The sequence below is a fragment of the Monodon monoceros genome, unplaced genomic scaffold (genome assembly GCF_005190385.1).
Source record: "Monodon monoceros isolate NGI ecotype Baffin Bay Population unplaced genomic scaffold, NGI_Narwhal_1 Super_Scaffold_4, whole genome shotgun sequence".
NCBI lineage: Eukaryota > Metazoa > Chordata > Mammalia > Artiodactyla > Monodontidae > Monodon > Monodon monoceros.
In genome coordinates, this window is record NW_021703781.1 from 67,411,609 (window position 1) to 67,437,707 (window position 26,099).

Below are 26,099 nucleotides of genomic sequence, written 5' to 3' on the forward strand. Positions count from 1 at the left end.
ATCATTTGCCCACTTTTAAATTGAGGGTTTTTTTTTAAATGGTAGAATTGTAAGAGTTATTTATGTGTTCTGGGTATGAGATCCTTATCAGACATATGATTCTCAAATATTTTCCACTGTTCTGTGGGTTGTCTCTTCACTTTCTTGATGGTGTCATTTGAGGCACAGGATTTTTTTCTTTTTTTTTTGTGCTGTACATGGGCCTCTCACTGTTGTGGCCTCTCCCGTTGCGGAGCACAGGCTCCGGACGTGCAGGCTCAGCGGCCATGGCTCATGGGCCCAGCCGCTCCGCGGCACGTGGGATCTTCCCGGACCGGGGCACGAACCCATGTCCACTGCATCGGCAGGCGGACTCTCAACCACTTCACCACCAGGGAAGCCCAAGGCACAGCATTTTTTTGATAATGTCCAGTATATCTTTTTTTTTTTGTTAGTTGCTTAAGCTTTAGGAGTCATATATAAGAAACTGTCGCCTAATCCAAAGCCATGAGGATTTACATCTATGTATTCTTCTAACTTTTTTGTAATTTTAGCTCTTACCTTTAGGTTTTTGATCCTTTTTTAGTTAATTTTTATATATGGTGTGAAGTATGGGTCCAGATTTATCCTTCTGCATGTGAATATCAAGCTATCCTGGCACCATTTGTTGAAAAGACTTTCCCCAGTTAAACTGCTTGACACCCTTGTTGAATATCAATTGACCATAGATGTATGGTATTATTTCTAGACCTAATTCTATTCCATGGTCTATATGTCTGTCCTTATGACAATGGCACATGGTTTGATTACTGTAACTTTGAAGTAGGTTTTACAATTGGGAATTGTCAGTACTCCAACTCTGTTTTTCTTTATCAAGATTGTATTGCCTAATCTGAGCCCTCTGTTTCTAAACATGAATTTTAGGATCTGTTTGTCTATTCCTATAAAAAAAGTCTTTTGGAATTTGATTGCATTGAATTTGCAGATCAGTTGGGATGAATTTCTATCTTAATATTAAGTCTTCCCATCCATGAATACAGATGCCTTTTCATTAATTCCTTTTAATAATGTTTTGTAGTTTTCAATGTACAAATCTTGCATTTCTTTGGTTAAATGTATTGTTAAATGTTTTATTCTTTCTGATGCTATTGTATTTGGTATTGTTTTCTTAATTTCACTCTCAAACTTTTCAGTTTGTAAGTGTATAAAAATACAATAAAACAGATTTTTCTACAATTGATCTGTAGCATTGTTGAAGACAATTATTAGATTAAATAATGTTTTTGGATTTCTTAGTTTTCTGTATGGAAGATTATATCATCTGAAAGTAAAGTTACTTTTCTTCTTTTTCAATCTGGTTGCCTTTCATTTTTTTTTCTTGCTTAATTGCCCTGTCCAGAACCTCCAGTACAGTACTGAATAGAAGTGACAAGTAAGGACAGTTTTGTCTTGTTCCTGACCTTAAAAAGAAGACTTTCAGTCTTTTGCCATTAAATATGATGTTAGCTATGAAGTTTTTATATATGCCCTTTATCAGGTTAAGATAATTCCCTGCTATTCCTAGTTCGTTGAGTATTTTCCATCTATTGAGATGATGTTGTGATCCACCCCCACCCCACTTTATTTCTCTAATAGTATGTTGTATTGATTGATTTTCATATATTTAAATAATCTTGTATTCCTGGGGTAAATGCAACTTAGTCATGATGTATAATCCTTTTATATTCTAGTGGATTCAGTTTGCTAGTATTTTGTTGAGAAGTTTTGCAGCTATAATCATAAGAGGTATTGGTCTGGCATCATCTTTTCTTGTGATAAGTTTGTCTTGTCTTTGTATTAGGTTAATACTGGCCTCGTAGAATGAGTTAGGAAGTCTTACCTTTGCTTCTGTGTTTTGGAAATATTTGTGAATAATTGTTAATTCTCCTTAACTGTTTGGTAGAATTCATGAATTAAGCCAGTTGATCTTGGGCTATACTTTTCTGGCACTTTGTTGATTACTAACTCAGTCTTTTTATTGTTATAGCCTGTGCCTATTTTCTGTTTCTCCTCTAGTAAGTCTTGGTAGTTAGTATCTTTCTAAGAATCTCCCCTATCATCTAGGTTATCTAATTTATTGGCATACAATTGTTCATAGTATTTCCCTATAGTCCTTTTCCCCAGTCTTTGTCAGTCGTATGTCTCATCTTCCATTCCTGATTTTAATAATTTGTATCTTCGTGTATTTCTTTGTTAGCCTAGCTAAAGCTTTGTTGATTTTGTTGCACATTACAAAGAACAGTTTGTATTTGGCTTTATTGATTTTCTTTATTGTTTTCCTACTCTGCATTTTATTTATTTTCACTCTAATCTTCATTATTTCCTTTCTTCTGCTTGCTTTGAGTTTAGTTTTCTATTAATTTTTACTTTATTAAGGTACAAAGTTGGTTGATATGAGACCTTTTCTCTTTTTTAATGTAGGCTTTTACAGCCATAATTTTTTTTTCTGAGCAGTGTTTTGCTGCATCCTGTAAGTTTTGGTATATTATGCTTTATTTTAATATACCTGAAAGTATTTTTTAATTTTCCTATGATTTGTTTTTTGATCCATTGGTTATTTAGGAATGTGTTGCTTAATTTCCACAATTTGTGATTTTCCCAAATTTTCTGTTATTGATTTCTAATTTTATTCAATTGTGGTTAGAGAACATACTTTATATGACTTCAGTCCTTTTACATTTATTGAGGTTTGTTTTATGACCTAGTATATTGTCTATCCTGAAGAGTTTTTTATGTGCACTTAAGAATAATGTATATTCTGCTGCTGTTATGTGGATTTTTCTATTTACGTCTGTTTGGTCCAGTTGGTTTATAGTGTTGTCCAGGTCTTCTAATCCCTTGCAAATCATATGTCTAGTTGTTTGATTCATTATTGAAAGTGAGTTACTGAAGTCTCCAATTATTTTTGTTGAGTTCTTTATTTCTGTTTTAATTTCTGTCGGTGTTTGCTTCATGTAGTTTGAGGCTCTGTTAGATGCATGTATGTTTACAATTTTTATATCTTATCGATGGATTGTCCTTTTTATCATTATAAAATATCCCTCTTCATCTTCAGTAACATTTTAAAAGTCTATCTGATATTTCTATAGCCATTCCATCTTTCTTGTGGTTGCTGTTTGTATGCTATATCTTTTTTCATCCATTCACTTTCAATCTCTTTGTGTATATAGGTGTGTCTCCTATGAAGGGTACATAGTTAGATCTTTGTCTTTTATCTGGTCTGTCTTTTCTGCCTCTTGATTAAATCATTTGATCTATTCACATTTAATGTTATTTTTGATGCAGTTGGATTTATGTGAGTTATTTTATTTTTTCCCCTGTATATCATGAATTTTCTGTTCTTCCACTCTTCATTTGTTTATTTTTTTGCAGTAAGTGAATATTTTCTATTATAACATTTTAATTTTAATGATTTTTCATTATATTTTATGAGTTATTTTCTTTCTTTTTTAAAATAAATTTATTTATATTTTGGTTGCATTGGGTCTTCATTGCTGTGTGTGGGCTTTCTCTAGTTGCGGCAAGCGGGGGCTACTCTTTGTTGTGGTGTGCGGGCTTCTCATTATGGTGGCTTCTCTTGTTGCAGAGCATGGGCTCTAGGTGCGTGGGCTTCAGTAGTTGTGGCACTCGGGCTCAGTAGTGGTGGCTCACAGGTTGTAGAGCGCAGGCTCAGTAGTTGTGGTGCATGGGCTTAGTTGCTCCGTGGCATGTGGGATCTTCCCGGACCAGGGCTCAAACCCCTGTCCCCTGCATTGGCAGGCGGATTCTTAACCACTGTGCCACCAGGGAAGTCCATGAGTTATTTTCTTAGTGGTTACTCCAGGGTTTACCATATATAGCTTATCTTATTAAAATATGCTTCAGATTTATACTAACTTAATTCCAGTGAGATGAAATAATGTTACTCATATAGGTCTAGTCTCTTTCTTCCCTTTTTGTGGTATTGTTATATGTATTACATCTGTATGTGTTGCAAACCCAGCAGTCCATTTTTATAGTTATTATTTATATAGTTTTATGTCTTTTAAAGAATCTGAGGAAGGAAAGGAGGATGAGTATGTACTTATAGCTTTTGTTATATTAATCTTTGTATTAACCATTTTTGGTTTTCTTTGTTTGTTTCTGTGGATCTTTGTTTACCGTCTAGTAATACCATGTCGTATACTTGGCCCAATATAGATTTTCTCCAATACACTTCCTCTGTGGTGTTATTGGGGAATACATTATGTTTTATGTTTTATAGGCCCAACAATACCATTATTTATATCATTTAAAATACAATCTTTAAAAATCTTGTAAAAGAAGAAAGGAGACAAAAGATATATATTTACTGTCTTTTATAATGACAGTTCTGTTATTGGTGCTCTTTGTTATATTTTGTGGAGTTAAATTACTCTCTGGTGTCACATGCTTTCTTCTTGAAGAGCTTCCTTTAGTATTTCTTGTAAGGCACATCTGCTAACAGTGAATTCTCTCAATTTTTGTTTATCTGTGAAATGTTTCACTTTAATTTTTGAAGAGCAGTCTCGATGGATAGAACATTTTTGGTTGACAGTTTTATTTTCAGGACTTTGAATATATTATCCCACTGGCTACTGACCCCCATTTTTCCTGATTAAAAGCCGGTTATTAATCTTATTGGGATTTTTTTAGGTGAGGAGTCATATTTTCTCTTGCTGCTTTCAGGATTTTCTACTTGTTTTTGGCTTTTATCACTTTCATTATAATGTATTTATTGATCTCTTCATGTTTATTGTACTTAAATTTTGTTAAGTTTCTTGGATGTGTAGATTAACATTTTTATCAAATTTGGGGATTTTTCAGGAATTATTTCTTCAAATAAATTTTAGCCTTCTTTCTTCTCTCCTATCTTTCCAACACTCCCATTACACATAGGTTGGTGTACTTAATGGTGTCCTGCATTTAGCTGAGGCTCTGTTTATTTTTCTTCATTCTGTTGTCTCTCTGTACTTCAGCTTCCATGGTCTCTACTGATCTTTCTTCAAATTTGCTAATTCTTCTGCCAGTTCAAATTTACTGTTGAATCTCTAGTGTATTTTTCATTTGTTTTTTTAAATGCTTTTATTTTTTTTCTGTTAGTATGTGTAGAATTTTATCCACCTCCACCCCCCGGCTATTTTTTGGCTGTACTGTGCAGCGTGTGGGATCTTAGTTTCCCGACCAGGGATCAAATCCATGCACCCTGCAGTGGAAGTGTGGAGTCTTAACCACTGAACCGCCAGGGAGGTCCCTCATTTCAGTTATTTTACTGTTCTACTTTATAATTTCCATTCATTCTTTTTTATAATTTCTGTGTTTTTATTGATACTCTCTTTTTGTTGAGACATTGTCATCATATGTAACTTTAGTTCTTCAAGCATAATTTTCTCATTTTTTCTGCCTTTAATTATTTTAAATATTTTTATTGTTTTCTAATTGTCCTTTTACTCCAATTCTTGGGTTGTCAATTCTCATTTTTATTATCTCTCTTTTGCCTGACTCTTCTTCATGATGCTTTGTGATTTTTCATTTTGAGGTTTAATTCAGTAAGTGTTGTTGTTGTTGTTTTCATTGTCTTTTATTTCTGTATCAAAGGCTTGCAAACGAAGGTGTGATGGCCAAACCTGGTTGACTGCCTATTTTTGTAAATAAAGTTTTATTGGATTATAGCTATTATCAATTGTTTGTGTATTGTGTATGGTTACTTTTGTACTGCAGTGGCAGCAGTGGTAGTTGTGAAGAGATTTTATGGTCTGCAAAGCCTAAAATACTTACTGTCTTGCAGTTTACAGAATCAAGTTTTTCCAGTTTCTGTTCTGTGTGACATGAGTTGAAGAAGTATTTCAAGGGTCCATTTATGTCTACTTTTGCATGAGGCTTTTCTTGTTTACAGAATAGGTTTTAACACTATTGTTTGATGTTGGGGTTTCTCTACTACATGGAAAGTGTGAATTTCAACCCAACCCATATGATCAGTATAGGCTTTAAGTTCTCACAAGTGACTTTTGTGTTTCATGCATTCTTACCCACGTTAAGGTTCCTTTCTGCTTCTTTGGGCTTGTGATGTATTTTAGTACCTTTTTCACAGATGGGGCTACAATTGAAGGCTTTAAGCATTTTAAATATGGTTCAGTTTAGCTCTCTATTTTGAGTATGCCAGAGATTATATCTCCTGGCCCTGCTGGGTTTTGACCCATACCTATTAGCTGTTGTTAGTCTATCCCCATGTATAGTAAAGTTCTGTCACTAGCTCACACTTCTCTTTCACATTCTTGTTTTGAATCCCTGTTTTATTTTTAGCAATGATAATTCCCTTTTCTTCTAAAGGGCTCTGTTTTGAAAAAAAGTTTTGGGTAAATTTTAGCCTTGATTTTCTGTGTATATATTTTTTTGAATTTTGTTGAGAATGCCAAACAGATACTTTTCAATGTTTTACATCTGTTTTAGAGAGCACATATTTTTCAAAACGATGTACTTTATTTGCATATGAAGTGCTGTGTTTTTCATTATGTTTTATTTTCATCTTTTTCTGTTTGTGTGTACATAGATGAGAAGCCATCTGGGCTGGTTTTTAAATTTAAACAAAACAGTGTGGATGACTTCTCTGTAGTTTCATTCATGTTCCAGAACCAGGTTGTTATTAGAACCTTTCAAGTTACAGTGTATCCTGGAAGAACTATTAGATACAAGCTTACATTACCTGTTGATCCAACCCCCTGATGGCAGTGGAGAATAAAACATCATCATAGGCTTTATAGTATATCCTTTTCCTGTGTTTGATACAGCCATTATTATATCTGGGTCGTGCTTTCTATAACATACCTTATCCTTTGCCATTGCTGCCATACTAGTTATAAGCGGCAACGATGACTGTCCTTTTTTTGCTGGAAATTTTGCCAGCAGTTAGGTCTAAATTATACCAGCTTTCTGTATGGTATATTCATTACTTGGAACGTTAGACTTTCCTGTATCTCATTCTAGCAGCTGATACGCTTCTTGGTTGCACCATGGCCCAGAACTGCCTTCAGAACTTGTCGCTTTCAGGAAAGTTACAGTTGAGTGGCATTATGCCAGGAGTCCTCTTTTAATTCCCAGAGGTATAGTAGGTTACTACTTTCTAGTTTTACTTACATAGTTGTCATCATATCCCAATTCTTGTTGTTGTTGGCAAGTTTTTTTATTATTACACTGGTAATCTATGAGGAGGATATTAGATGAGATTGGTAAATTTAGTCATTTTATTCAGAAGTTAAGACACTTGTTTTTCTGATGAAAAAATGTAGCCAGGGTTTCATAAAAATGCTTATAGTAACCCATCTCTTATTTTGACTTTTTCAGATAATGCTTTACGTGTAGTGAGCACTCAATAAATTTTGTTTTTACCTGAGTGAATTAATTAATTAGTGGTTTTACATAAAATTTTCGATGAAAAAATAACTTAAAATTTTAAGCACAATGTTAAAAAATTCAAGTTCTTGTCATTATTTTTCCTTATTATAAAAGTAATATGAATTTATTGTAGAAAGCTGATGATGCATAAAAATCTTACTAAACTAAGGTAACCACCATTAACTTTTCCATGGGCGTATTAATACATTTAAAACAAAATTGTGTTCATTCTAAATATATTGTTTGAATCCTTATTTCACTCAATTTATTATGAATATTTTTCTTGTTATTAAATTTTCTCCTAGCTGTTTCATAATGTAATATAAAATTTGAAAACTATATTGTAATTTTCTCAGTTTCATAAAGAGGAAGATTACTCAACATTTTTCCATGATGACTGCATGTCATTTCTATACTATGTTGCAATAGAGTTATGCCTCTGAAAATTTCTGTAAGATATAGGTATTTGTTTTTTACTTTTTTCTTTTTTTCTTTACTCTTTGATGTTAACTCATGTTGATGACCTTGTGCTAGTCTCTTGGGATTTCCCTCTTACTTTCAAATTTTCTACGTACAGTAGGTATGAGATTTAATGTCTGGTCTTTGATTCATACATCCTGATTGTGCATTTGTTTCTGCCATTCTTTAAATGTATGACTTTGGGTAGTTGCTTAATGCAGGCCTCCTGATCTTAGAAAGAACCCTAAAAATAGTACCTTCCACACAAAATTGTTGTGAGGCTTAAATTATATAATTCATGTATGCCACTTGGTTCACTATCTAGCCATGGGGTAGTATTTACAATATTTTAAAAACTGATACAAAATGTAAACTGACCAAGCAGAATATAGATGCCAGCCACAAACAACTGCAATCGACTAAACATTAGCTTTCTTGACTTGAGCGAGAGAGAGCTCAATTAAATGCTATCTTAGTTGTAATAATGATGAAAATGATTATGAAAGTGACAATGATTCTGATGTTTCCACAAGATGTTACCAAACTAAGTCAGTATTATGCCCCCAATAGACACTAAACATGAGCTTTCATATAGGAACTTTATCTCTCATCTGAAATTTTTAAATTCTATTGTAATATTAATATGAAAACATATTAGACCTCATATTAAGAAGACATAAAAAAATCTTACGCTTTAAATCTGTTTCTGTTTAGTTCACATTCGAATAGAATTTTAATTAAGCCTTGAAGCTTTTCTTGCCCAAAGAAAATAAACATTTATACAAAGTAATTTAAAAGTGCTGTGTTTGCTAATTTTAAACTAATGTATTTTCTTGAAGTAAGGACTTATTACCACACAATTTTCTATATTTATTGATCCTTTTTATTATATGTAAATATAATTAAGATGCATTTTAGCATTCTTTGTCAAAGGTCTTTTATTTATTCCTGTTAATATACATAATTGTCACATGAATCTTTAAGGAATATGTTAAAAGATATTTCCTCCTTAGCTATAACTTTTATGTTTTGCTTAAATTTCCAACCCCTACATTTTACAGGTCATATGCAAAATTTCAATACAGAATTTATTGTATATAATGTCCTATATTAGTATTTTGAGACACACATTAATAAAAAACTTGGGAAATGCCCGTTGGACTGTGCTACCATTCAGATTTGTAAAATAAATTCTTTGTCTTGATGGCAGTTATACTTGATACCGTTATATAGACATTAAAATTTTTTTCTTTTTACTATTTTCCTTAGCTTGCCAGTGTAATGGACATAGCACTTGCATCAATAATAACGTGTGCGAACAGTGTAAAAATCTTACCACAGGAAAGCAGTGTCAAGACTGCATGCCAGGTTATTATGGAGATCCAACCAACGGAGGACAGTGTACAGGTAATTATTTTTTCTTTCACTTCAGTGTATTTTTACTACAGAAAAGAAAATTAAGAAAGATATGCCTCTTGTGGAAAAAATATTTTATTAAAGAAGTTTTTTTCCATTAAGTCTCAATATTTTTGGAAGGTAATATATATTTATTAGGGACTATGAACTATAAAAGTTCTGTGATATACTTGCTTTAAGAAAATCTTACTTTTTCTTATTTCAAAATGAATACATGATTACTATAGGAAATTTAGCAAATGCAGATAAATTAAAAATTACCTGTAATCTTACTATTCTAAGATAATCACTGCTGATAATTTGTTTTTTAATAATAGTAAGTTATCATTTTACATTTTACTTTAGGAATAAGAAATAAAGGTTTTGTGTATGCCTTACATCACATAAGTTTTTTTGTTTTTTGTTTTTGACAGGGTGATAATATAACATAAGGTTTAAGAGAATGAGTTTAGAATCAGTCCTTCGCTGAAATTCCAACTCTGCCACTGTTTAAATGTATGGCTTTAGTTAATTCACTTAGCGTCTCAGTGCTTCATTTTTCTCATATGTAGAAGGAAGATGATAATACTTCATTGGATTATTGTAAAGATCAAATGTGATCCTATGTAATAGAGTCACATATAATAGGAATTGAAGCACGTTAAAAGAGCATTGTAAGAGCTAACTATTATCATATCATTTTTCGATCATGAAACCCTTCTTTTCTCTATTTTCTCCGCTGTCCTGTTGCTTCTTTCTCCTACTTTTTAAAAAAGAAAATTTGGTCTTTCTTTAAAAAATTTCCTTGAAATTTTTTTTTTTCAGTAATCCTTCTTCATTTCTAGATTAGTCCTTGTTCCTTAAATCTTTAATCTACTTTTTCTAAATGGAATAGCCTGTAGAGCACTCACAGAAAAGCCTCAGTTGTTGGCTGTGATAAGATGAGAAATCTTCATAGAGAGAGTTGGGCCTGGGCCTTTAGATAAAACTTTTTAACACTACCTGCATATTAAAGCCACCTGGAGAGCTTTTAAAAAATACGGATGTCTGGGTCAATCCATAAATAATTAAATCAGTCTCTTTGTTTATCGTAAGGTGATTCTTGGTTCTTTTCAAAGTCTTCCCAAACGATTCTAACACAGAATGATGAGCTGTGCCTTAGAGTCAACAAAACTGCTCTGGTAATAGCAGGTTTGGTGCTGATTGAAATTGTGTAATATGGAAAGCTCTGCCCTGATTGAGGCTGTAATACAGAAATTGTTTGACGCTTGCATTTTCTGTGTTCTAGGCACTGTACTCATAGCTTATATTCATTATCTCATTTCAGCTGTACAACAACTGTATGGGAGAAGTCACAATTATCTCCATTTTACATACAACCAAATACACAAAGAAGTTAAATAAAATACCCAAATCATACTGCTAATAAGAGGAAGAAAGTGTCTGATTCTTAGGCCTAACTGTTAACTGTTAATGCAGAAGTGGTGTTAATACGGACAGGGAGGATCCAGTAGCCCTTATTAGCCAAAAGCCACAGCTTAGTGCTGTGTTCATTGTGTACAGAAGCAGCAGTAGAAATGTGTACAACGGAATCCACAAAGTGTAGACCTTACCTAGTGGAGTCATAGTATTTTGTTATTTTATGTTTATTAAGTAAAAAGGTAAGGATTTTGGAGCCATCCTGTTTTCCAAAAAGCTTTTTACTACTGAATTTTCTATAGCCAAGAATTTCATTGGACAAAAAGTGTATTTCAGATAGATTATTTATGTTATATATATATATAAATGTTTTGTTTCCATAACTTTAAGACAAAAACACGCCTGGGTTGTTTTTTTTCCACATTGCAATTTATATGTGTTTGCAACCTTTCATATATTTAATATACAATTGTTTTAATTTACTTTTATGAAAATGATTTCATTTACAGTCTCCAAATTATTTTAATGCCTATATAATAGTCCTTGGGGATTTTGTGAAGTAATTTACTTCATGTACTTCCGTTATTTATATATTGCTTCCAACCGTAACCCCATTTTTAGCATTTTTTAAATTTGAGGTCAAATTCACATAGCATAACGGTAACCATTTTAGGTATACAATTCAGTGGCATTTACTACATTCATAATATTGTGCAACCATCACCTCTGTCAAGTTCCAGAAAATTTCCTTCCCTCCAAAAGAAAGTGCCATACTTATTAAGCAGTCATCCCAGTCCCTGGCAGTCACTAATCTGCTCTTTCTTTATAAATTTACTTATTCTGGATATTTCATGTAAATTGGATCATAAAATATGTGACTTTGTGACTGGCTTCTTTTACTTTGCATAATGTTTTTAATGTTCATTCTTGTTGTAGCATCTATCAGTACTTCACTCCTTTTTGTGGATGAATATTATTCCATTGTATGGATATATCACAATATTTTTACCCATTTATTCATTGATGGACATTGGGGTTTTTTCCACCTTTTGGCTATTGTGAATAGTGCCGCTATGAACATTACTGCACAAGTTGTTTTTGAATACAAGTTTTTAGTTCTTTTGTATATAAACTAGGAGAGGAATTGCTGGGTCATATAGCAATTTTATGTTTAACTTTTCGAGGAACTGCCAAATTATTTTCCATGGTGGTTGCACGATTTTACATTCCCACCGGCAACGTGGAGGATTCCAATTTCTCTACATCCTTGCCAACAGTTGTTATTTTACATTTTCAGAAACTTTTAGCCATCCTAGTAGGTGTAAAACTGTTTCTCATTGTAGTTTTGATTTGCATTTCCTTAATGACTAGTGATGAAGTTGTTGGCCATCGTATATTTTTTTTGGAGAAATGTCTATTCCAGTTCTTGCCCATTTTAAAACAATTTTAAAAATTGTGGTAAAATGTACATAATATAAAATTAGCCATTTTAACCATTTTTAAGTGTGTAGTTCAGTTTCATTAAGTACATTCACATCATTGTGCAACCATCATTACTATCCATCTCCAAAACTTTTTTCATCTTGCAAAGCTAAAACTGTATAACCATTAAATAATAACTCTTCATTCCCCAACACCGGCCCCTGGCAGCCACTATTTTACTCTTTGTCACTATGAATATGATTACTCTAGACACCTCAAATAAGTGGAATTATCCAGTATTTGTCCTTAATGATGGTTTTTTTTCAGTTAGCATAATGTCCTCAAGGTTCTTTCATATAGTAGCATGTGTCCTTCCTTTTTATTGCTGAATAATGTTCTGTTGTATGTATATACCACATTTTTAAAATCCATGCATCCATTGATGGATGCTTGAGTTGCTTCCACCTTTTGACTATTGTAAATAATACTGCTATGAATATGGCTGTACAAATATTTGTTTGAGTCTTTTTGTCTTTTCATGTGCATATTGGCCACTTGTATATCTTCGGAGTAATGTCTTTTCGAGTCCTTTGTTCATTTTTTAAATTGGGTTATTTGGTTTTGTTGTTGTTGAATTCTAAGAGTTCTTCATATATTCTAGTTATGAGGTCCTTATCAGATAAATGATTTGCAAATATTCTCCTGTTCTATAGGTTGTCTTTTCACTGTCTAGACAGTGTAGTTCAAAGCACCGAAGTTTTAAATTTTGATGAAGTCCAGTCTATCTCTTTTTTCTTTTGTTGCTTGTGCTTTTGGTGCATATCTAAGAATCCATTGCCAAATATAATGTCATGAAGATTACCAAAGTATTATTTTAATTTTTTGCCAACATAGGCAAAAGGAACGTTTGAATAAGTATATTAGCTAAAAACTGTTTTAAATTAAAATAGTAAGTTTTATCATTCCACCAGGCATAGTGCTTTTAGAAGTATGTTTCCCTTTGGGGATGATACTTCTCTGCTAGGTTTAAGACTAATTCAGTTATTTCATATTATTTTTGTTGCTGACATTATACATGTGGAAAGCTGAGGTACAGTGCAATAGAAAACTAAAGAGAATGAAAGATAAATACCTTTCTTATTCACTGTTGCACATTCCCTGGTAGTTTATGAAGCTTTAAACAATTCCTTATAGTTTCCTTATTTCCTAAATTTGGCAAAATTGTATTTTTCTGTCTATGACTTTTCTACAGTGATGTGATATATGAAATTCATTTTTATTTCTTAGGGCCACATTAGCAATCTAACTAAATAAACAATATGTCACACCTTGTAAATTATATTTAATGTGGCAATGGCTAAAATCAGTTTATAAAATATGAGAAGTAAAAGTTTTCTACTATTTTTTCATTTTTAGTTCACCTTATTGAGAAAAGTTCATTTTTTTCATTATTAGTTGCACGTATTAAAATTCAAAGTCCATGGTGATGTTAAGGGAAATAAGGAAATAGATTTATATTTGAATGGTAAGGCTTTAAATGTACTGCAGATTTAGATATTCTTTTAAAAAGTCGGCCTACTAAAGCCATTTAACTATGTTGTCAATATATAAATGTACTTGTAGACTTCCTTCAGATTGTTTTAAAACTATATTTATAGCTATTCTTTTAGTACAATTATTGATAGTGCTTTATTATTCAAATTATTTTATTTCTTATTAATGTTCAGGAAGATTCTCTGTTACAAACTTGCTCTGGCATTGGTTATCTATCTATCTATCTATCTATCTGTCTTTGTAGCCATAAAAGAATATAACATTGTTAAGAGTTTGGGCTTTGGAATTATACTGATTGGGTCCATATTCTGGCAATGGCACTGTCACCTTGGATAATTATTTAACCTCTTAGTGTCTCACTTTCCTCACCTGCAAAATGCAGCTAATTTAATTTACTGTGAGGCTTAAATAAACATATGAAATAATTTGTATTTCCAGCAAATGTTAACTCCATAATGCAAATTATTATGGTTACTATTTATAACATCATTAGGCTTAAGTATGTTAATATAAATGTATGAATCAGACTTCTGGGACAGTATTATTTTTGCCATGTTATCTCCAATTTAACATAAGTTTTAGTAAAAGAAAATAAATGAAAGTTTCATTGAATAGAGTAATAGCTCAATGTGCTACAACAGCTCAACACTCAATATACTGTACTACTTTGTGATGAAGGATTACCCTTGAATTCCATAATTACTGATTACTTACTATATGCAAAGTAGTGTGTTAGGACTTACTAACATTTATATATGGTTGACTTGAACAGCACAGATTTGAACTGTGCAGGTCTACTTATACACGGACTTTTAAAATAGTAAATACTATAGTACCACACTATCCACGGTTTGTTGAATCTTGTGTATAGAAGATGCAGAAATGTGTATAGGAGGAACCTGGTATATGGAGGAACTGCATATATGGAGGGCCAACTATAAGTTATACAGGATTTTCTATTGCACAGAGGGTTGGTGTCCCTAACCCCCTCCCTATTCAGGGGTCAACTGAACGTTGTGTAGGTGCTGTAATAGTGTTATGTAGAAGTTGAACAATAGAATCAGGGACAAAGAGATTAATTTTAATGGGAGGACCTGGGTAGGCCCTTGAGAGTTGAGGCAATTTGCATGCTTCAATTTTCTGTAATTATTATTAGCTGCATGTTTTTCATTATAACTTGTTCTAAATGTAAGAAACTAAGCTATAATGTTATTAATCTTAAAAATATTTTAATATCTTTACACGTATTTGTTTTGTTTAATTACTCATAAAAAATGGACTATAAGAAAAAAGCTCCCCATATGAAGTATACAGACATTTAAAAAATTGCAGTCTTGTATGACTAATAGGCTTCTTCATCTAGGTCTTACCGCTTTTACTTACTTTATTGTAAGATGTCTAATGGGTTTGGTTGGTGTTATGAATAAATTCTTTTCCTTTAACATTGCATTCATAACTGGTTTCAGTAAAATGTAATTTTGTATTTGTTTATGACTTTTAGTTCATTTTATTATTCTTTTTCTAGGTTCTTAAATAGTATATAATTTTCTTTCTATATTTTTTACTTTTAATAGTGATAAAGAAACTCTTAGTTTTCAGGTTGAGGAAAAAAAGTTCTTTCAACATAGTAACGGTTTTGTTTTTACCTTTGTTTCTTATTAGCAAAACTTATGTTTTTCTTTTTGGCATATTATTAATATCTGTCCATAGCAGGCTTTTACAGAAATATTTAAAACTTTAATTAACACACTGGGCTATGACACAGATATGCTCTGAGACTTGAGGGTGGTAAAGAAGATAAGTGAACTCTTCTTTCTCTCTACTAGGATGGGAGATTTTTTTCATTTTAAACCCTTCTTACATATTGCAGATTGTTCAGAGAGGCTGAAAGTTTATAACCAAATGAACTCGAGCATTTCTGCAAATAAATGTAAGAAGTTTAATTCTCTCAAAATGGAAGCATTGACCTGAATAATCTAAAAATGCAGATAAATGAAAATCACTTGATATGGAAATCTTGTTTTTATTAATTACTTTGACACAACAAAGTTGAAAGTTTGTATTTTCTGAGTACACGTTATCATCCTGTGTGGCAGAGAAAAGCCAATCTGAGATTTTAAATATTTCAGAGTGGCCGTTAAATGAATAATTATGTAATTACATGTAGCTATTTAGTATATGATATAGTCATGAAGTTATACTTTGATCTAAAATTCTCTTCAGAATGACATTTTTATGTGAATTTAAGAAAACAGGAGGGCCTTTTAAAATCATATAGAACTGCCTGTTTCAACTGCATGATTAAACAAAGTCTTTATTGCATAGCCTCTGTAATATTTGTAGCTAGTTTCTCTTCTCTGTATACTAAGTTTTTGAAACTTTGTTTTCCTTGTAGAAGTGTTCCTCTATGTCAGATTGCTCAGTAACCCTGTTTTCTTTATCTACTCCATCTTTTCAAACTCTTTTCATCCTTTTTGTTCTCAAAAAGGAAATGTTAAGGATGAGAAGAACTGCGTTTATGAAAACTGTTTGGCCCTGACATTGTCAGCTATTTTAGAATGACCTTTGATTGTGGGTTATTAGAAGATGCAGTTTACTACTCTTTTCTCTTAGATTCCTTTTACGAGAACTGTCTGTGGGTTGAGTCTCATGAAACTGCTAGAGATATTAGTCACTGAACTTTTAAGTGCTGGAGAACTTTGCCATGCATGGCTTACTTTGACACCTTTCTCAAGATCTCCTTTCCTACTTTTTATTTGCACAAAGTTCTACTTTCCACCTATCCTAACTTAAAATAAATTTTTACTTCGACTTTTGGCATTGGGTTAGTGGTTTTTAGGCTCCTAGACTCGATGTTATAGACTATCTCCATCTCTGATTTATCAGTTTTGACCATGAAGTGTGTCATTTGAATGTTTTCTTTTCATTAGTAAGTTCACTAGTATATCTCTTACGGAATTAAACAAAAAAGTATTCAATGGTTTTAGGTCTACAAGTACAATACTTACCTATTTGGGTCAAGATAGAAACCATTATTTTATCTAAGTGTTCAATATTTCTCTTTAATTTCACTTGACGTGATGCTTATCATCATGTATTGCTTTAGGTTTTATGTTGCAAGGATCTGGCACTATTGTTTTTTTAAATAAGTAAGGTAAGAAAATTTAATTTAAAAATAAAAATGGCTCTTACCCTAATCTACAAAGGTTGAGGAATTACTATTAGCTTCAAATGACAGGCCTAGGATGAAAAAAAGTAAGGGGTGAATTTAAAGTGGGGCATACTTCTTGTATTCTAAAACATATAAAACATTTATTTAGTATGTTACAGAAAATTAGAGGTTAACTAAGAAACTCTAAGCATGTACTTACCTTGTCCTGATATGTAAAGGTTTTTTCAAAACCAAAATCAAGCTAAATACCAATTTGCATACACACTTTTTCATATCTCAAAAACTACTTAGTGATGGTGGGGAAGTTAATTATGTATTAGAAATGCCTAGAGCAGGTGTAAAAAAGCACCAGCATAAATATTCTCTTAAATATTTCATAAACATATCAAAATGCTCCTTAACATATTATTTAAGAAGAAATGCCTTTTCTTCAGATGTTCATTTTTATATGTTAAGACATGAATGCAAGTATTTGCATTTCTCTTAATCACATATAATTTTTTATACCTTTTATCTTGCTTTTTCTTTAAAGGCCTATTTACTGATTTTATAATAATCACAGTCTATACTTGTAGGCTTTAACGCAAGTATATAAACATTTAATTGTATGTTTAGTGAATAGTGCAGCCTACTTTATTAAGCAATTTTAACTTATTTTTTGACTTCCTATTAAGCATTTCTATACAGGCCACTATTATTCAAATCAATGTTTATAAACTGAATTCAGTAACTTTATTATTTAAAAAATGTTCTCACTTCACCCGCATTTTGTTAATGGTAATACAATTCTTTGGGGGCTCAATTTTAATGGTACCTTTGATTCCTTCCTTTTCTTCAACCCTTGTATTCTGTCCCAAGCTGATTCTGACTCTGCACTGTCTCTGACACCTATCTCCGCCTTTATATTCCATTACCTTTATTAGTTTAGGCCCCCATGATTCCTCTTCTCTTCCACTACTGTTGGATGTTACAGATTACCTAAAATGGAATAGGTTCTTATTAAGTATTTGTTGAATTAATGAATGATTACCCTGTATATATGCAATCTCTCCATTTGTAATCCACCCTTATATCTCCTTTATCAGAAGATAAAGACATAGTTTTCTTCCCCAAAACATTCAGTGATTTTTATGACTATTTCCAAAATCTTTCATTGCCTCCAAAGTGTCTGTGAAATAAATTAAAACCTCCTTGACAAGACGTTCAAGGCCTTTTATGCTCTGACCCAGAGTGATTTTTCTGGTTTCATATCCTACCATGTTTCTTATATTCTACCACACCTTTACTTCTCTTTTTCTCTGTGTCCACATTTAAGTTATTAACATTTTCCTTGTCAGCCAAGCTCCAAGCATTATATTAAAAACATATATAACTAACATTTAATGGTATTTTATTTTATCTAAATAAAAAACCAGGAACAATAAAATAAAACATTTTTATTTATATATTTTATCTAAATAAAATACCAGGAACATTGCTAAGAGCTTTGCCTAAAGTTTTTCATATTCTCCAAAGCATTTTGTCAAGTATATACTATTACGTCAATTTTATAGAGGAGTAAACCAAAGATATAGGCCTAAAGAGTCATGTTAAAGGTTAAGCCAGCAAGTGATGGAACCAGGATTGAAATATGAGCTACCAGACTCTTGTACTCCAAAGCAAGTATGTGCTTACATCTTTGAATCTTAGATATAATCAGTGGTCAGCTCTAATCCATTTCGAAGCCATAATATTGAACTGCCATTGTCTAGTTGTGTCTACCTTTACCTTAGCTTAGCCCACTGTAGCAGTTTCTAAATAGATCAGCCTCACTTTCTTTTAGTTCATCCTTTATTCTGTATCTAGGACATTCACAATATTGTATTCCTTTTCACCTCATATCAAACCACTCCTTCATATAAACCCAACTCTTTCCCCATTTTTCCTATTTTTGCTTCCCTGGACACTACTGTGCCTCTGGACTCCGTTACTCATTTTTCAAATCTCAACTCTGGAAATTTCAGCCTGAAAACTTGTAATGTCCCTCCTAACTTCAGGCAGTGTTGGCACCTCCATGGTGATAGCCATCAGTGTTTTTGTAAGTCATTGTTCACTTATCTTTCTAAGTAGGATGTGAACTTCTTGATGAGGAAAGTTTTGTCTTAGTTGGTTTTTTTAAAAAATCATTTTTACATTATCTTTGTGACGCTATTACATAGGTAGTAGTACTGTGCTTGGTATATAGTTAGCCCATTGCTATATTAATATTACTAAGAAAATGTAATATTTGTGTCATATGTTTTACTCATTTTCATATGATCTAAGAGAAAATGTAATTCAGACTTTCTAGCTAGGTGGGTTTCACGTTTCAACCAATATTTTCACTTTAGAGCAAGAGGTAAAAAGTAGCTTACTCTTTTTCTCTGGTTGATTTTTCTTTCTTTTATTTTTCAGTAATAGAGGCAGAAGTGAAGCAATATTGGCTCCAAAGTCTATATTTTATTTTGTTCTAAATGAGGATTAGCTTTCATAATTACCAATGGTGCTTCATTCTGTACTCATAACTTATTGAGCAATAATCCAATATTTTGTACATAAATTTTTCATTAAATACTGATGAGAAGTTATATGAAATTTAGATAAGGAAGAAAAATGAAATTTATATAATTCCTTTCAGTTTCTAGTTTTTCTAGAGAAGATAAATAGATTATTGGTGTCTGACTTCTCAAAGCTTACCATCTACATTTCACTTCACTCTAGTAATTTTGGGGTCATTTTAACAAAATGTGTTATCCTATAAATCTTTTTAGCTAACTTCAAAATATCTATTTCAGTGTACCATATAATTTGTATTTAAAATAATTTTAAGGTATATTTTGTTTATTTTTCTATCTGCCAGCAGCTAATTCTTTCAAGTTTAAAGTTGTGTTGTGCTTATGTGAATCCCATTGTTGGTAACTGTAGGCATTTGGGTAATTATTCTCATAGGACGATTGGTTTTTCTTGAAAAGATAGAGACTAATGTCTTCTTGAGAAATGGAATCATTATTTTACATATTGTTAACAACATCCCTTCTACTCAGAAGTATAGAAACTAAACCCTTAATAACATATGGGAAAAACAAAGAATCTTCAAATAAAGTTGTTAACATAATGTTATTATTGACCTACAAGTAAAAGACATAAAAGTACATTTTATTATTTATTTTGAAAGTGTAGTAATGTTTAATCTTTTCAAAATTGAAAAGGTCTGTTAATTTTGGGGGGGGGACATAATTTCACACAGAAAAGTTGTAAGGATATTCAGTAAGTTCCCTCAGATTTCTTCTTTCTCTCCCTGTCTCTCAATTAAACATTGCAGACTTGATATCCCTCTATTCCTTAAAGATTTTAGGGTTTATTTTTTAAAAGTTGGGAATTCTCTTAACTACATTATAATTATAGAAATTAGGAAATAGACATTGATGCATACTGTTATTAAACATAGACCTTACCAATTGTCCCAACATTGTTCTTTAGAGCAAAAGAAAATTCAAGATTACTAGTTGCATTGATTTGTGTGTCTCTTCAGACTTTAATTTCTTGTGTCTTTCTTTTTATGTAGTGACATTGACATTTTTTAGGAATACAGGTATTCCCCGCTTTTCAGATGTTCATAAACATTTGGTTAAAGTGGTGTCTGCCAGATTTCTTCACTATAAAGTCACTATTTTATCCTTTAATGAAAAAATATCTTGTAGGAGATACTATGAGACTATGTGAATATCATGTTACTTCTCAAACTTTTACTCACTAGTTTTCTGATTTTTACCAAACAGAGATTTTCTGATTCCATCATTCTTTCTACAATAATTAGTTAGCTATCTTCTACAATGAAAAGCTTTGTCTTCTCTAGTTTGTCTGTCTGTGAATCTTATCTGTGTATTCATCTGTGCATCTATGTATTTATCTATGTATCTATGCATCTGTCTATGTTTCTATCTATCTATCTATCTATCTATTTATCTATCTATCATTCTTTGAGCATTTCCTTATGTTTTGGCACTCTTCTTGAACCTTTCCTGCCCTAACTGGAAGCTGGCATTTCTCAAGCATCCCTGGTTCCTTTACTGGGCTCTTTGCTACAGGGCCATCAGTGTTTATGAATCATCCTAGCAGACAGAACTGGAAAATAGGTGTATGTATACATAACAGACACCAATAAATTCTCATACATAAGTATAAACACATCAGTGCCCATTTCTGTATCTACCTGTACTCTATAGTAAAATCCATGAGTTCACACTAATACCTCTCATTTCCTATCCCTTACTACAGGGTTCATTCTATCCTTCCTCCTTTCCAAATTTTTAATTTCCTTCTCTGACAGCAAATAATCTAACTTTAGTTATTGACAATAAATATATTTTTATTTATATCAATAAAAATATTTTTATTTTTATATACTAAAGTTTCATATGTATTCAGTTCTATTTGTAGATCTTCTATGCTACTCCACTGATCTGTTTGCCTATTGATGTGCCAGTATCGCAGTGTTTTAATTTTAGAGGGCTTATAAATGTTCGAATGTCTATTAGAACTAGTCCCCCACCCCCTTTTTTTTTTTTTTACATCTTTATTGGAGTATAATTGCTTTACATTGGTGTGTTAGTTTCTGCTTTATAACAAAGTGAATCAGTTATACATACACATATGTTCCCATATCTCTTCCCTCTTGCATCTCCCTCCCTCCCACCCCCCCATCCCACCCCTCTAGGTGGTCACAAAGTACCGAGTTGATCTCCCTGTGCTATGCGGCTGCTTCCCACTAGCTATTTTACGTTTGGTAGTGTATATATGTCCATGCCACTCTCACTTTGTCACAGCTTACCCTTCCCCCTCCCCATATCCTCAAGTCCATTCTCTAGTAGGTCTGTGCCTTTATTCCTGTCTTACCCCTAGGTTCTTCATGACATTTTTTTTTCTTAGATTCCATATATATGTGTTAGTATACGGTATTTGTCTTTCTCTTTCTGACTTACTTCACTCTGTATGACAGACTCTAGGTCCATCCACCTCACTACAAATAACTCAATTTTGTTTCTTTTTATGGCTGAGTAATATTCCATTGTATATATGTGCCACATCTTCTTTATCCATTCATCCGATGATGGACACTTAGGTTGTTTCCATGTCCTGGCTATTGTAAATAGAGCTGCAATGAACATTTTGGTACATGACTCTTCTTGAATTATGGTTTTCTCAGGGTATATGCCCAGTAGTGGGATTGCTGGGTCATATGGTAGTTCTGTTTGTAGTTTTCTAAGGAACCTCCATACTGTTCTCCATAGTGGCTGTACCAATTCACATTCCCACCAGCAGTGCAAGAGTGTTCCCTTTTCTCCACACCCTCTCCAGCATTTATTGTTTGTAGATTTTTTGATGATGGCCATTCTGACCAGTGTGAGGTGATATCTCATTGTAGTTTTGATTTGCATTTCTCTAATGATTAATGATGTTGAGCATTCTTTCATGTGTTTGTTGGCACTCTGTATATCTTCTTTGGAGAAATGTCTGTTTAGGTCTTCTGCCCATTTTTGGATTGGGTTGTTTAGTTTTTTGTTATTGAGCTGCATGAGCTGCTTGTAAAGTTTGGAGATTAATCCTTTGTCAGTTGCTTCATTTGCAAATATTTTCTTCCATTCTGAGGGTTGTCTTTTGGTCTTGTTTATGGTTTCCTTTGCTGTGCAAAAGCTTTGAAGTTTCATTAGGTCCCATTTGTTTATTTTTATTTCCATTTCTCTAGGAGGACCCACCCCCTTTTTTTTTTAGCTTTTCTTTTTTAGTGTTTTCCTGACTATTCCTGAATGCATATGTTTCTATGTGATGATTATTATCAATTTATCAAGTTCCATTAAAAAATGTTAGTATTTTTGTTGAGATTGGGTTAGATTTATAAACTAATTCAAATAGAACTGACATCTTTATGATATTGGGTGTTTTCTTCAAGAACAATGTGTGTCTTTCCATTTTGTCACAACTACTTTTATGCCTCCCATGGGTTTTGCATATTTTTTGTTAAAATTTATTCCTAAGTATTTTATCTTATTCATTACAATTATAAATAAGATTTTATATCCTTTACCTGGTTATTGTTAAAGGGCTACTGATTTCTGCATATTAATTTGTTAAATTTATTACCTTACTGAATTGCTTCTTGTTTTAATTTGTTTTAACACTGATTCTCTAGGGTTTCCAGATACTATCATACCATTTACAAATAGAGATAGTTTCACTTTTTTTCTAGTCCTTACACATCAATTAACTTTTCATGTATAATTACATTGGTTAATATCTCTAATACAATTTTAAGAGTAATAGATCTATTGGGGAATCTTGCTTTATTCCTGATCTTAGTGGAAGAAAAGCTTCCAGTGTTTTCTTATTAAGCAAGATGCTGGCTATTATATATATATGTGTATCTATAGATATATATAAAAAATATATATACACACACATATTCATATGTTTGTGTGTGTGTGTGTATATTTATGCTAAGAAAGTATCCTTGAATTACTATTTTATTGAATGTTTTATCAGGAATGGGTATTGACTTTTGTCAAAGACTTTTTAACATCTGTGTAGATAATCATATTTTTTTTATTTTTAGATTTGATAATATGGTATATTAATGAATTTCTTAATAATGAATCAACCTTGCAATCTTAGTACTTATATTTAATGGTGTATTTACTGAATACGTTATTATCATTGATGTTTTCAGGTTAGTTTCAGCTTTCAAACCGTTAAAAAAGTACATTATGTATTTGAAATTAAAAAGCATATATGGTCAAGAATGTTACATGTTATCTATATGTGCCATCCACACATATATATCGTCTATCAAGAAGTTGAAAGAATCTCAGGATATAACTCTTTACTACTTACTAGATGTATAAATGTGGACTTTTTTTTTCATTTCTTTGAGACTATTCTATCAAATGAGTATAATGCATATGGTGTAAAGATTGAGTAGGTAATGTGTGTGAAAGTACTTTGGAAATAGTGCAGTCATATATGGTTGCAAAATACTGTTCTTATCACTAACCTACTTCATGTTTTATATTTTTAACATAATGAATACTCGACTTTTTTCAGATGATTTGATTCATTGATTAATAACTATTCAAAACCTTTAAAAACAACCTCATTGAAAACATTGCAGATTTAAAAAGAGATGCAATAAAAATTCAATAAATTGGAATTTAAGAATTTGAACTTAAGGCAAGTAGTAATTTTTGGTGGTAGAACTGAATGTGGGAAAAAATGCCTGGTATTTCATTGGTATTGAGGTTTGGTTTGTGAATAGATTCTAATAATATGTGTCATTCTTGCCTCATCTGTAGCCCAGGGTATTAATATTTTGCCCTACTTTTTTAGATGTATGAAAACTTCAGATTAAAGAAATAAGTAAAATTTAAAGGGTTTAAAAACTTTAATGGTAGTCATTAGGCGTGTTCAAGAAATTTATCTTGCTAGAGTTAGAAAATGAAATATGACTAAAGTTATTCTTTATCAAAGCTAAACACAAGGTATTAAAAATACAATTCCAGAAGAGTTGGGTTGAAATTTATTTTGGTCAAATATTTTCAGTGCTTATGCTTAACCCTCTTCTATCAAAAAAGAAAAAACCAAAACCTTGTTTGTTTTAAATGAGATTTGTGTTTTGAACATTCAGTCAGAATGAAGAACTGACATGTTATGTGTTTCCAGGCTTTGTGGTTATAGGTCAGGGGTTGGCAATTTTTTTTTTCTCTAAAGCATCAGGTAGTGAATATTTTATTTTTTGTGATCCAGGTGCTTTGCTGCTGCCTCCTCTTGTTCCTCTTCCTTTTCCTGCAGCTGCATCTCCTTCTTCTTCTCCACAATCCTTTGAAAATGTAGAAACCGTTCTCAGCTTATGGGCCATAAAAAGTAGGAAGTGAGGGCTTGCCCTCACGGATATAGTTTACTGACCCTTAAAACAGATGTTTAGGGTTTCTCCTCATTTTTCAATGTGTTAGACAGCTTTGAAATATAAAATATGAATCTTAATAGCCCTCTTGGCACTTTATGACTTTCCGACCTGTAACTTAAATCCTTAAAACAGTACCATTTACTTGGCAGTTCCAGTCCTTAAGTTCTAGATTCTTGTTCACCATCATATTCTCCGACTAGTTCTAGAGCAGTGCCTTTCGCCCAACAGCGTTCAACAAATACTGGAACAAGGACTGAATAACTGAGTTTCACTGTGCTTTATTTATTGGAGAAAGAACTATTTCTTAATTTCTCATTTACTCTTTATTTAGGCAAATATGGGTGCCCAATATCCTAAGTAAACAAAATAATCTCTGTAAGTCAAATGACACATTTTAAATTATGAGACTTGTCATCTTTCCAGGAGAAAACAAAATCATACTCTCAGCAACAGATTAATACATGGCAATAGTTGTAATTTTTGAGTTTTTAGTGGGAAAAACCAGATTGCTAAGATATTATTGGTATCAACATTTCATGTTTATTTATATCAAAGGGAAACAGCTATGTTCTGTTTTCCCTTTTCATAAACCACACATGATGGATATTTGGGCTTAGAGCTGTAAATAAAAATATAAGTTTGAAGAATTAATTTTAAGTCATGTGGCTATTTGAACATTTCTCTTTGCCAGAATTCTTACTATATTTGAAACCTAATGTAATATATCTACTAAATATCAAGTATAATTACGCTAGAAGTATATAAAGGAAATTAAGTGGACATGATCTCCTAATTCCCAGAAGCTGTTGTATTTGTGTGTGACAAATAGCAATGACATAGCAATTAAAGGACCGAGCCACATAAACTGACTTCGAAACAAGTACTGCCAATGACTATTTTTTGATTTCCTTTTCTAAAGTATATTCTTTATATACAATTTATTTGAATAACTCTTATAGCATCTGTTTTTCTCTCCTTATTGTTGAGTTTTAGTTACAAGTTGTTATTGCAAATTTATATTATAGGGAAACAGAAATACCATGTGACCTCATAATGTTCCTGTAATGTATAGCTAGGCTATAAAGTCATCATCATATAAAATTTACCAAACAAAAGGCCACAGTATGATGATTTTATAGGTGCTTATTCAGCATAAAAAGATAACCTCAAACGCTGACAACAACAGAATGATTTCAGTACCGTCATGAAGTATAAATTTTAAACAATTGAATTTAAAATACATTTGTGCCATTTTAGCCTGAAGTGTAGCACCAGAAGGGAATTCTCTCAAAATGA

General features: G+C 32.1%; 1 protein-coding gene across 4 annotated transcripts in view; it reads left to right on the forward strand.

Moving 5' to 3' along the window:
* ATRNL1 (attractin like 1) overlaps positions 1-26,099 on the forward strand; it is a 679,361-nt gene that overhangs the window by 175,607 nt on the left and 477,655 nt on the right. For all 4 annotated transcript variants that reach the window (XM_029245362.1, XM_029245365.1, XM_029245364.1 and 1 more), the window contains one exon: positions 9,136-9,273. In XM_029245362.1, coding sequence (XP_029101195.1) covers positions 9,136-9,273 — 138 coding nt within the window. The remainder of the gene's footprint in view (positions 1-9,135; positions 9,274-26,099) is intronic.